At 39.0% G+C, this 12,316-nt stretch overlaps 3 protein-coding genes across 3 annotated transcripts in view; all 3 read right to left on the minus strand.

Annotated features, from left to right (window-relative positions):
• pnpla6 (patatin-like phospholipase domain containing 6) overlaps positions 1 to 916 on the minus strand; it is a 37,305-nt gene extending 36,389 nt beyond the window's left edge. The window contains exon 1 of the mRNA XM_037689734.1: positions 857 to 916. The gene's annotated coding sequence lies outside the window, so the exon portion shown is untranslated. The remainder of the gene's footprint in view (positions 1 to 856) is intronic.
• Positions 917 to 1,442: 526 nt separating this feature from the next.
• atp5pd (ATP synthase peripheral stalk subunit d) lies at positions 1,443 to 6,517 on the minus strand. Its single transcript, XM_037690317.1, has 6 exons — positions 6,455 to 6,517; positions 3,633 to 3,763; positions 2,366 to 2,462; positions 2,056 to 2,127; positions 1,718 to 1,780; positions 1,443 to 1,621 (listed from the first exon to the last, which is right to left on the minus strand). The coding sequence occupies exons 2-6, from the start codon at positions 3,752 to 3,754 to the stop codon at positions 1,490 to 1,492; spliced, it is 486 nt and encodes a 161-aa protein (XP_037546245.1). The 5' UTR covers positions 3,755 to 3,763; positions 6,455 to 6,517; the 3' UTR covers positions 1,443 to 1,489.
• A 2,090-nt stretch (positions 6,518 to 8,607) lies between these two features.
• LOC119422907 (homeobox protein MSH-C) lies at positions 8,608 to 9,944 on the minus strand. The gene is made up of 2 exons (XM_037690318.1): positions 9,458 to 9,944; positions 8,608 to 9,020 (listed from the first exon to the last, which is right to left on the minus strand). Exons 1-2 carry the CDS (start codon positions 9,855 to 9,857, stop codon positions 8,608 to 8,610), a joined length of 813 nt encoding a protein of 270 aa, XP_037546246.1. The 5' UTR covers positions 9,858 to 9,944.
• Between the last annotated feature and the right edge of the window lie 2,372 nt (positions 9,945 to 12,316).

Consider the following 12,316-nt stretch of genomic DNA (forward strand, 5'->3'; position numbering starts at 1 on the left):
CTTTGTGGCGTTTAACCTTAATATTCGAGTCAAACTAGAAAATATTTAAATATTTATTAGAAAATGTGTAAACACGTGTTTAAATGGGCTATTTTACCAAAGACTTGAGCAAATGTGGGTGAAACTTCCCAAACAGCAGGAAACAAGTCTGAACAACTCTGAAAACATTAGCTCATATTTCCATTCAGCCAAAATAGTTTGCATAATTTGCCCTGGCAGTGTTGGCTTACTGACCTCTGGAAATTTCCTCTGCAGGCCAGTTTGGTTGTGGTCTTAACACGCCACAAATGCAACATTGGAAAATAAACAACAGGCTACATCTAACTAGCTAATTCAAACTAGAATTAGCTAGTTAGATGTACTTTTAGCTAACACAGTGACATAAAACCTGTACAGGAGTAACATAGGAAGGCCTCATTTTTAAACGCTTAAGATAGTTTATTTTAACTTGGGCTAACTTCAACATTTTTGTTTTTTTGGTGGTGTGTATAAAAGGCTTGAAAAGTGTTGTATTAAACATTTTGCGGCAGAGAAGGATCCTCCATGATGACAATCAAAGCTAACATTTAAAGCTAACAGTGTTGCTAAATCAGATTTTCTGTGTCTCTCGACGTAAGTACGAGATTGGTATAAGAGTAAAACTAAACCCCGTTACAAATATTTTATCAAACATATTTTTAAAGTATATTTGAGTCTTTTTCTGGCCTCTTCAAGAACAGATTTGACGTTATCAGATAACACTATCGCTTGAGCTTTATTTCTCACAGACAATAAAATGCTTCATAGATCACATAGCTGGATACAAACATACAGTAAAAGATGTTTTATATAAATGTGTTATTCTAAAGAAACTTACCTGAGCAGATGTAGTCCTGCTAATCGTCACTGACTTTCAAGCCAAAATACAACGGAAATCATGTTTTAAGCCCCGCCCATTCCACTATAACTCTGACCAATCCGCTGCTTAAATGATGTAAAGCTAAACCAATCAGAAACGAAGTCCAAGGCGAGGGCGAAAAGCCCCACCCAATATTACAGACTGACAGATATGGTGCCCAATGAGCTTTGAGAGAAACATCGAGCTTCACCTGTGATTGGGCAACATCAAATATGGTTGACATTGGGCTTACCTGAACTTTACCCAGCAAGTTCTTTGGTGAACTAATGTTTTGACAGAATTCGTACGGTTCACTGATTAAGAATAATTATTTTATTACACCGCCGTAGTGGTATCACTTTGATGGCATCTTAGGCCTTTAGTGGTTAAACTGTTCAATACTGAAGGAAAGAAGATACATAACCCCAACATCAGATATAAGAAATTAAACCTGAAGCTATTGCTCCCCCTTGTGGATACAAATGATATCATCGCTGCTATACTTAAATAAGGTCTAAAAAAACAAACAAATAGGCACGAACAAAATATGAAAGACATCAAAACATTGCTCTTTAAAATACTTTATTGTTAAGTGTGTGTCTAGTAGTAGGATTACAGCTCTGAAATGGGCCTGTGGGGCCAGAGAGGGTATTTGACCTTGTCCAAAGTGGTTTCAGGAAAGGCGGCGTTGAGGTCTTCAATGGTCATTTGATCAAAGGGGATCATGTTATTAAATTTATCCAGCTAAACAAAAACAGAAAAAAAAGACACGGTGCATTTAACAAAATGTTTTAATGCATTTGTCAATCAATTTAGCAACTGACTTAAACATCATCTTACCTCTTTTTGACAGTTAGCAATGCGGACCTTTGATTCTTCAATGTAGGTCAAAGCACTTTTGTTCTGTTGGAGAAAAATGAAAGACGTGGAGAGAAAAAAACAAAAACAAATAATTACAAATCATTCACTACAGTGAGATTAATTACAGATATAAGAAGCATTTTTCTGAACTGCAAACTTGGACAGTTAGAGCACATTTAATTTGCAATGATAAAAAGCGTAAAAAAGCATTACAAGTCCGACTGCAGATTTTCATTTCACAGTGACAATTCTTACACACAGGTACACATTATCTGTATGAGCTAAAACTAGAGCTCCTCCTTGATGGGGCTACTTACAGATTCAACCTCCTGTTCGTTAATGACACTTGTCTGTGTGTCAGTGGGCTCAGGGATTTTCAGGGCTTTGAACTGTGTGCAGAAATAAGAATATTGTGTCGTCTTTATAACACGATCCAACACATATAACAAAATATGACCCAGCTTGGTGATCATTTGCCTAAATGACGCAGTCCATCCATGAAGAGTTTCTCAGAAATTAAAAAATTAACAGATCTGATGCTAAAAAGTCTTTGGTTAAATATTTTAATTAAAATAAATATCTGTTAACATAAAACTCTTTCTCGTCTTATATTACTAAAACACTCACCTTCTTCTCAAACTCATCAACCATTCCTGGCTTAGCCACTGCACTCCTGTAGTAACTCCAATCAATGGGTGCAGGAGCTTCAGGCAGGGAGGCCAGCCTGGTGGAATTAGGAAAGAAATATTTTCACAAATAATGCTAAAGGATATATTCTAGCTGGCAGAAAAAAAAGAAACAAATCCAGTAAATAAAAACAGAATTGTATATTTTTGTCCAAACTGATGTGTAAAATCTCATTCTCTTCCAGAAAACCAGCTACTATAACAGTAAAAAACAATCTACAAATATACAAATCGAGCTATAACTACATAATATAGTGTGGTTGTCATTTATAAAAAGTTCTCAACCAGAAACCAAGAACATTTGGGCTTTACAGTCAACACATTGCATCAATGAGTAAAGGATAATTTCACATTAGAATATTCTAACACCACTATGATCATCGTTTGGCTCTTCAAAACATTCTTCATCAAGCAGTAACATTTTCTAATTGTGTCTTAAATTATACAAACCACGAAGAAAAAAAAAAAATGTTGAAAGGCTTAGCATTCCTTGACAGAAAGCAAATTGCCTGCTGCCTTTATTCATGACAGAGTTTTAAGGAGAGATCAAATAATGTGGAAAAATGACTAAGTTTTAGCTACTTTTGGCATCGTCATGCGTGTTTGCACCTAATGTGTAGTTAAAGACTCTCAGCTACAACTACATTATATAGGAACTTAACATATTTAAAATTGCCTAAATTGAGACATTTTTGTGTTGGCTAAGGTTAATTAGCTGTCGCAGCATCTTGATTTAAATCTTTAAGGATAATCAGCTGTTAATGTAAATCCAACGATTACTTTGGGGGATTCAATAAAAATGCATTCGGTGTGAAGTGGTGCATGAGATATTTTGCCATAGAATTAAGTAAAAATATTGCATACGAGAAGCATAAATGAACAACATGTGTTGGGGATGACTCAGTAACTATCACACCAAGTTTTAGCTCAGTATTTGTAAAATGGATTGTTATACAAATTTTGAGTTTTCTACTGTCAGTTGAAGTAGTGGCCATGTTGAACTGAGTTTAAAATCTAATCAGTTGTAGCTGTTCATCAGATGATAAGTTTATAAGTGTCATTAAAGTCCATATGGTGATTTATGAGCTATTTTGGTAACAAACACAAGTAAAAACAATGTTGTCCACCAATGAATGGTAGACAATAATAATAATTAAAAGAAGTTATCCATGTCATTTAATAACTGTAAACTTTATGCTGTTACATACTTAGCAGAGATGGCGTCACTCCGGGTCTTAAGTGCATTGAAAGAGCTCCGCTGATTGGGTGAAACCCGCTCAGCAAATGCCACCCAGTCAATGGCCTTCAGCGCTAAACGACGGCCTGACATCTTGACTTTCTGAAATTAGAGGAAAATGTATGAACAATGCATGTTTACATTTAACCTTTATTTAACCAGAAGAGTCACACAAAAAAGATCACTTTTTCAAGGAAGCCCTAGGCCTCTGCTGCACTCTTATCGGGGCAGGTCTTGGTACGCAACATTTATATGGTGAGATATATTGGTGTCTTGCGAAAGTATTCGGCCCCCTTGAACTTTTCAACCTTTTGCCACATTTCAGGCTTCAAACGCAAAAGATATAAAATATAAATTTTTTGTGAAGAATCAACAAGTGGGACACAATCGTGAAGTGGAATGAAATTTATTGGATGTGTCAAACTTTTTTAACAAATAAAAAACTGAAAAGTGGGGCGTGCAATATTATTCGGCCCCTTTACTTTCAGTGCAGCAAACTCACTCCAGAAGTTCAGTGAGGATCTATGAATGATCCAATGTTGTCCCAAATGACTGATGATGATAAATAGAATCCACCTGTGTGTAATCAAGTCTCCGTATAAATGCATCTGCTCTGTGATAGTCTCAGGGTTCTGTTCAAAGCGCAGAGAGCATCATGAAGACCAAGGAACACACCAGGCAGGTCCGAGATGCTGTTGTGGAGAAGTTTAAAGCCGGATTTGGATACAAAAAGATTTCCAAAGCTTTAAACATCCAAAGGAGCACTGTGCAAGCAATCATATTGAAATGGAAGGAGTATCAGACCACTGCAAATCTACCAAGACCCGGCCGTCCCTCTAAACTTTCATCTCGAACAAGAAGACTGATCAGAGATGCAGCCAAGAGGCCCATGATCACTCTGGATGAACTGCAGAGATCTACAGCTGAGGTGGGAGAGTCTGTCCATAGGACAACAATCAGTCGTACACTGCACAAATCTGGCCTTTATGGAAGAGTGGCAAGAAGAAAGCCATTTCTCAAAGATATCCATAAAAAGTGTTGTTTAAAGTTTGTCACCTGGGAGACACACCAAACCTGTGGAAGACGGTGCTCTGGTCAGATGAAACCAAAATCCAACTGTTTGACCACAATGCAAAACGATATGTTTGGTGTAAAAGCAACACAGCTCATCACCCTGAACACACCATCCCCACTGTCAAACATGGTGGTGGCAGCATCATGGTTTGGGCCTGCTTTTCATCAGCGGGGACAGGGAAGATGGTCAGAATTGATGGGAAGATGGATGGGGCCAAATACAGGACCATTCTGGAAGAAAACCTGTTTGAGTCTGCAAGAGACCTGAGACTGGGACGGAGATTTATCTTCAAACAAGACAATGATCAAAACAAAGCCATATCTACAATGGAATGGTTCACAAATAAACGTATCCAGGTGTTGGAACGGCCCAGTCAAAGTCCAGACCTGAATCCAATCGAGAATCTGTGGAAAGAGCTGAAGACTGCTGTTCACAAACGCTCTCCATCCAACCTCACTGAGCTCGAGCTGTTTTGCAAAGAAGAATGGGCAAGAATTTCAGTGTCTGCATGTGCAAAACTGATAGAGACATACCCCAAGAGACTTGCAGCTGGAATTGCAGCAAAAGGCGGCGCTACAAAGTATTAACGCAAGGGGGCCGAATAATATTGCACGCCCCACTTTTCAGTTTTTTATTTGTTAAAAAAGTTTGACACATCCAATAAATTTCATTCCACTACACGATTGTGTTCCACTTGTTGTTGATTCTTCACAAACAATTAAAAAATTATATCTTTATGTTTGAAGCCTGAAATGTGGCAAAAGGTTGAAAAGTTTAAGGGTGCCGAATACGTTCGCAAGGCACTATAATTACAGTAACATCTACTTGAATGCAAGAAGCACCAACATATTGCTTCAAAACACAGGAAGTAGATTTTTTTTCTTCTTCTTTGATTTAAATAAAGGCTGGATCATCGTAAAAATGTTATCATTAAATGTTAATGACTTTTATAGCATATTGTTTCAAGTAAAAAGTCATAAATAAGATAATGGAAGAAAATCACTCTAAAATTAGGATTAAATACAATAAAAAACATGTCTACCACTAAGGGCCCTTAATTTATCTGTCGGATATATTGTGTCCCATGTTCTTTTGTGTATGCATTTTCTGAGATTCATTTTGCATTTTAGTTAAATTGTATTAATCGTGCGTTTTTGGTAAATGTGTCGGTGTTGGTAATAATTAATTCTCCAACGATTGTGCAAAAAACTTTGCAAACATAAATAAGCAAGCCTGTATGGCTGCACAATTACATCATCTCGTATTTATTTAAAAGAAAGTGCATCCATTTTAAATAAATAAGTTAAGATGATTAGTATGTAAAATAATACATAAGTAAATCTCTTATGGTGATAATTTTGATTAATTTGTAAAGCTCAAATAAATGAAAATATATATCCAGACAATCGTTTCAAATTATATTTTGAAACATCTCATAACGTCAGATATGGGCTATGGCTTTTAATAAGGGTAAACGTGAAAATTAAAGTAGTAAAATCACCGTCCTTGACATTTTGTTAGATTCAAGAGCTTTGTAACACCGGCGCTACTGCTAGCATGCTAGCCAAGGTCAGAAAGATATTTTGAGACACGCGAGTCTTCTAAAATGTTGAGTAAGCGATTCCTGAACGTTTGCATTGAATGTACACTTATACAGACGTGGAAAAAAAGAATAATTACCTAAACTGCCTATATAAATGATTACTTCAGTTACTTACCGCTTATCGATGAACCTCACTGCAGTAAGCGCTGCCTGTGACTGGACGAAGGCAGCAAGCACCGGAAGAGACTTTTCTTGTTGCAGAGCAGCAGTTTGCCGCTACTGCCACCTACTGGACAGGCAGTGGTATTACAGTAATTTATAAAATGCCCCGTTTGTTTACTGGTCTGTTTGGCGAATGGGTGCACTAAAAAAAAATAATATGTTTCAAGTTTCACTGATTGCAAGTCATGTTTTTTTATTATTTTATTTTTGCTTTATTTTGAAATTGTCATGTGTTGTGAATAAAACGAGCCAAACCAGATGAACAAAAAAATGTATTTAATTTTATACAAAGTATTTATGCAAGTCAAATGTTGGGTTCTGACCAGTGTCATAACAAAGATTAAATATTACAGTCCAGGTGGATTAAGACAGGTGAAATCAGACTATCACTGGAATAAAACTAATAAAATAATAAAACGTAATTTCAGCTTAACTTATCATTTATTTGCTAATTTTATCATCTTTTTGCAGCCTGCTCAACGTATTCCATGATGCGCTCACTAAATATCCATAAGTGCGCAGAAAAGGTGCAGCAACTTCAGGGCCAGAGTAGTAATATGAGATTTCATTAATTGTCATAATTTTTATTTCTTACCTCGCAATTTATTATGTGACGTCATGTGTTAATTTTGTATAATGTCTGTCTTTTATTTTAAGGTGGTTTTCAATGTGGAAAAAGAATCAAACCCGTCATTTTATCTAATGAGGTATCCTGGGGGAAGGGGGGGCACACCAAGGATCAGGACACACATGTGGTTGAAATGATAATCTATAAATTTAAACTAGAAAAAAAAATCTGTGATAGTGCCAATGATAAACTCTACTTTACTGAAAGAAAAAGGTTTAGAAAGTCTCAGCAATGAAGGAAAACAAAGTTCAAGTATTCAAAAGTGATGACGCAAAAAGCTTAAGCAGCATTTACTTCTTTGGTATGATAACAAATAATAATAATAATAATAATAAATAATAATAATAATAATAATAACATTCTTCATTAGAGTTTTGCACATAACCAGATGGTTTATTGCAGCAAGATTTGCTCTAATATTCACAATTAGACAGAAAAACAATTCAGAGTTCACACAATAAGGCAGTCAGTTTCAGTATAATATTTATTTATCAAAGCAAATTCATTTTTTTTCAAAGATAGACTTGACTTGTGTACACAGTACATTCAATAAATACAACTTTCCCTGCTCCTCAAGGAAGGCTGCAGGGCTCGTGAGCACTACAAATTTCATTTACAGCAAAATCCCTCAAAAAGAAAATCTATATCAGTTCCATAAAGGCGACAATGTGAGAGGTAAAAAAAACTAATAAATGCATTCATCTAAAATATACTTTCGGCCTTTTTTGTATTTTTTTTTTCTTTACAAAATGTAGAAATTGTGGCAGAAATCTAGACAAAATAATCAGCAGCGGTTCTGGAAAGCTGCAGTTTCACAAGAGGATGATAGAAAATAGACAAATCTGAGAGGAAAAAAATACTTCAAGTGATATAAAGACGTGGTGTTAAGGCACTGACACCCAATAAGTACTTTTGTGTTGCATTTTCTTCCTCCGTCACAGTCGTTTCTGCTTCCTTCAGGTCCGGACACATTTAAATGTTCAAAATATCCTGATGCATGCTCAATAATCCAGGTGGAAAAATCTAAAAAAGTTCAATCTGGTCCTCTGGACATTAAAAAAAAAAAAAAAAATGTAGATACGTTTCTCTTTCATCCGAAAGACTTCCTCAGTCTGAGGTGCTGAATACATCTGAATACAGCACCTGAGACTGAGGAAGTCTTTCGGATGAAAGACGAAACGTATCTACATTTTTTTTTTTGCTTTGTTTTGTTTGTTGTTTTGAATGTCCAGAGGACCAGATTGAACTTTTTTAGATTTAAATGTTCAGTTTCACAAACTGTCACAGCGGCTTCCTCTGACTCTGTGTTTAAGGCAAACGGATTTTGAAGTCCTGTGGAACAATTTACTGACAATCCACGGAAGAGGACACAAAACGAGTCCAAGATGCGCGCACGCAACATTTACACTAGTCCTTTGAATTCTTTTCAAATGTTTTAACTGTTCTTCAGAGTCACGGGCATCATGTACTCATAAATACTAAGACAAATAGTACATCCCATAAGTGACGGGTCCACTGAACAGTCCCGGGACCGGCAGAGTGGGCCTCTGGAAGGCGTTGGACGGGCCCCACGATGGAGCGCTCATGTGCGCTCCGAGCGGGAAAGGCAGCGCGAAGGCGGGCAGGACGGGCTTGGAGGCCAGTTTAAACTTTTCCAGCTCGGCTTCCTGCAGTCTTTTAGCTTTGGCTCTCCTGTTCTGAAACCAGATCTTGACCTGAGTCTCCGTCAGGTTGAGGGAGTTGGAGAACTCGGCTCTCTCGGCGATGGACAGGTACTGCTTCTGGCGGAACTTGCGCTCCAGCGCCAGCAGCTGCGAGGTAGTGAAGGGCGTGCGAGGTTTCCTGTTGTTTTTGTGTTTCCTTAAAGTACACTGCGTGGGGCTTGTGCTCCCTGTAATGCGGAGGGAAATGGACAGAGTTAGACTAAAGTGAAGATGAAATAAGTAGCAGGGCAATTAGAGGCGAAAACGCTGAAGAAAATGCGCACCGATGTTTGGTGATATAAGAAATATCCCTAACTCTCCTCTTAAATTGTATTAGTCTGACTTTCTGTCTTGCATGTTGTCACTTTTACACTTGGGGATCAAATAAAATATATAATAGATACAATTAACTGACAAGAATCGTGTTTATTGGCTAAACAAAGCAAGCTGATATATAAAGACATTTACGCACAGTCCCTGAAGCCACACAATATAAAACTAATGACAAATCAGCAGAATTTGTTGCTTAATGTGATATTTTTACTGCAATGATGAAAGCGCTTATTTATTTATTATTATTATTATTATTATTATTATTTTTGGTCTCGTATAGGGGCGGACTTACGAGGAGGTGTAGAAAAGGAGGACGTCTGGAACCAAGTGTTTTGCTCTTTCTCACAAAACTGCGGACTGTCCTCGCCGGAACTTCGGGAAACTCCCTGGGAACCCTCCGCAGACGCTCTCCTCTCCGCGTAAAATGTCCTTGGAGAGAAGCGCGCGCCCTGGCCGGCCTCGGGCTTCCGCAGCATCACAGCCGAATCCGAGGCAGAGCAAGAAGTCCGACAGGTGCTCTTCTTGGAAATCAGCGACTCGACGCTGAACGAGAGGCTGCTCCGCTGCAGCTTGTGCTCCTTCTCTGTCGTCATGTCTTTGGGCTGCGGCTCCTCGCCCTCCGTGTCCGTCTCCTCCTTCGGATGGAGCCGTTTGGCGTCCTGACACGGTGACCCCTGCGCATGATTCATCATACAAGGTGGGATTTGGGGCCACGCACCTCCGTGTGGCCCGCTCGTATACAGTCTCCAACGTGCGCCTTTACGCAGTAAACAGTGCTCTGTAGCGTTTTACGCACTGGACTGGGTCGGGTATAAAAAGGAGAAGGGCTGTTCCCCTCCCAGCTCCCTCCAATCAACTCGTCAAGCTGCGTCTGTGACGTCCCCTGGTGGAGTGTTCATTGGCTCTCTGCCTTTTGAGAGGGGATCAGGAGGCCTGTGAAAGGAAGGGGCTCGTTAATCATACAGACCCCATGCAGAGCGGGGTTATTGATGGCTCGCACAAAGTAGCTTTGACCAATTTTAGCGCAATTAAGCAGTGGGGAGGACTTCTTTTTCTGGGGCCATTTACATCTATTAGCAGGGCACTTCCACCGGTACTAGCCAGTTCTTGAGTTATGCACTGTAAAGGCATCTTTGCTTGTTTCTTTTATGGGAAAAGTAAATTCTAAAAATGAAATAAATCACAATAAATTATGAACTTGTATGAGAAATGAAATGTTGAGAATTTCTCTCCACACCAAGGACAGAAATTGATTAGGACTGTTGGTCACAGAGCACTGCAGCAGCTGAAGGCCTGTCAGAGCTCTTCTCCATCACAATGGCCTCAGCTGAGGAGCAACAGGCGTTTTGTTCTTTCTCCAGGTCAAACTATTTAATAAGCCAGACAAGTTGTGTTTTGCAAGGCGCCAGGCTCGGCAGGATGAAAAAGGAAGATACCTCCGGGGAGAAAAAGGCAGCGGTTAACTCCACTTAACCAGTTGTCCTCTGAGCATTTCATACTCCTGCTTGGAGCTGGAAACAGGACTGCTCCGACGGTGCATTTATGCAGGTATGTTCTGCTTGGTGGTTACAATCGACTGCAGGACGATGAATATTTGATGTGATCAAAGGTTTCTTGTGTTGTTGCTCAGATGTTTCATGCTGTGCAGAAATTCTAAAACACAAGATGCTCGAAGCATTAGTTTTCTTTTATTGGCTTTTAAACGTTCCTCAATTAAAGGGATATTTCCACACTTTTCAATTCGGGTTCTGTGGGAAGGAACTACGAACAATAAATGTCTTATCTGCTGTAGATAATTCTTGTTTAATTCTGGTTGGAATCACAAGCTAGACCAAACTGGGCTAAATATAGATTGCCACCATCTTAAAACAACTCCAGTCTCAAAACTTTCACAGTTAGTCCATGTGATAACGTTTATAAATCATTAAAATGCATTTGGTTTTTGCATTTCACAGTCATTTCAGAATATTATGATGTTTCTGCTAGACCGGCCTCAGGCAGCACCGGAAAAGCTAGCTACTGATTTTATTTGCTCTTGCAAAAAATATATACCGGTGTATATATATATATATAAATAAATAAATTGCATGAATAACTTTGATTTGTTTTTAGATTAAAGATGTTTTAGGATGGTGGTAAACCACATTGGTCTGACTATGGGAGGGTGTTTGCATTGGGAGGTGGGGGAGGAGCCATTTGCGGATATGAAGAATATATTAATAACAAATTTGTGCATGAATAAATATGCATGATACACTATCTGTAAAATTGTGATCATGACATATGTGAAATACCCACTTTTGCGTGGGGGTTTTAATTTAAAAATTGTCCCAAGATATATAAAGACAGTGCAGGTTTATACCAGATTTACAAATTTTGGTAATTGTCACATTATATTAGAATTTAATTACAGTAGTCCCTCGCTACTTTGCAGTTTGTTTATGGCGGACTCGCTCTATCGCGGTTTTTCAAAATAAGATTGGACATGACACACAATTGCTGATTGATAGATGAGCCGCACGATCTGCATTAAATTTTTATTTTAAATAAATTGTTTCAAAATATTTAACACCTCCTGCACCTTTGTGCAGCTCATACTGCAGGATAAACTTCCTGCTGCAGCTGATCAACTGTTCTCCATGCAGAGCAGAGGAGTGGGCGTGGCCAAGAGTGCTTGCAGGTGGTAAAGAGCAGAGGAGGCAGGGAGCTGAAATCATGACATTCTGTGCTTTTTTAGAGTGTTTAGAGTTTAGAAACATTGTTTAGAATATTGCAAGAGTGTGGGAAGTGTTCTTTCGGCTGCTCCCGGCGTTAGGGGTAACCAGCGAACTAAGTCGCACGAAGACTTGGCAGTTTTGTTTTGTTTTTTTACGCCGGATGCCCTTCCTGATGCAACCACAGACCACCGAGCTACCACAGCCCTCTGTGTGGAGCAGAGAGCTGCTATCTAGGACACCCGGGGGAGCAGGTGGTGGGGGGTTTAGGGCCTTTCTCAAGGGCCCAGAGTGGGATGAATGAGGGTGGGGGCAGGTGTGGGTGCTTCACCTACCCCACCCACATTTTTGATGTTGTTGGTACCGGGGCTTGAACCGGCGATCTTCCGATCACAGGCCCACCTTCTCTAACCTCTGCGCCACCACTCCCCAAATAT

Source organism: Nematolebias whitei, chromosome 16 (assembly GCF_014905685.2).
Source record: "Nematolebias whitei isolate Nwh7 chromosome 16, NemWhi1, whole genome shotgun sequence".
NCBI lineage: Eukaryota > Metazoa > Chordata > Actinopteri > Cyprinodontiformes > Rivulidae > Nematolebias > Nematolebias whitei.

Excerpts from the sequence above, each read along its gene's own strand:
- atp5pd (XM_037690317.1), bottom strand. The coding sequence starts at position 3,754 with ATGTCAGGCCGTCGTTTAGCGCTGAAGGCCATTGACTGGGTGGCATTT. Across the intron at positions 2,463-3,632 it reads AGTGACGCCATCTCTGCTAA|GCTGGCCTCCCTGCCTGAAG; the intron begins GTATGTAACAGC and ends TAATTCCACCAG. Across the intron at positions 1,781-2,055 it reads ACGAACAGGAGGTTGAATCT|AACAAAAGTGCTTTGACCTA; the intron begins GTAAGTAGCCCC and ends TTTCTCCAACAG.
- LOC119422907 (XM_037690318.1), bottom strand. The coding sequence starts at position 9,857 with ATGATGAATCATGCGCAGGGGTCACCGTGTCAGGACGCCAAACGGCTC. Across the intron at positions 9,021-9,457 it reads CTCCTTTTCTACACCTCCTC|GGAGCACAAGCCCCACGCAG; the intron begins GTAAGTCCGCCC and ends TCCGCATTACAG.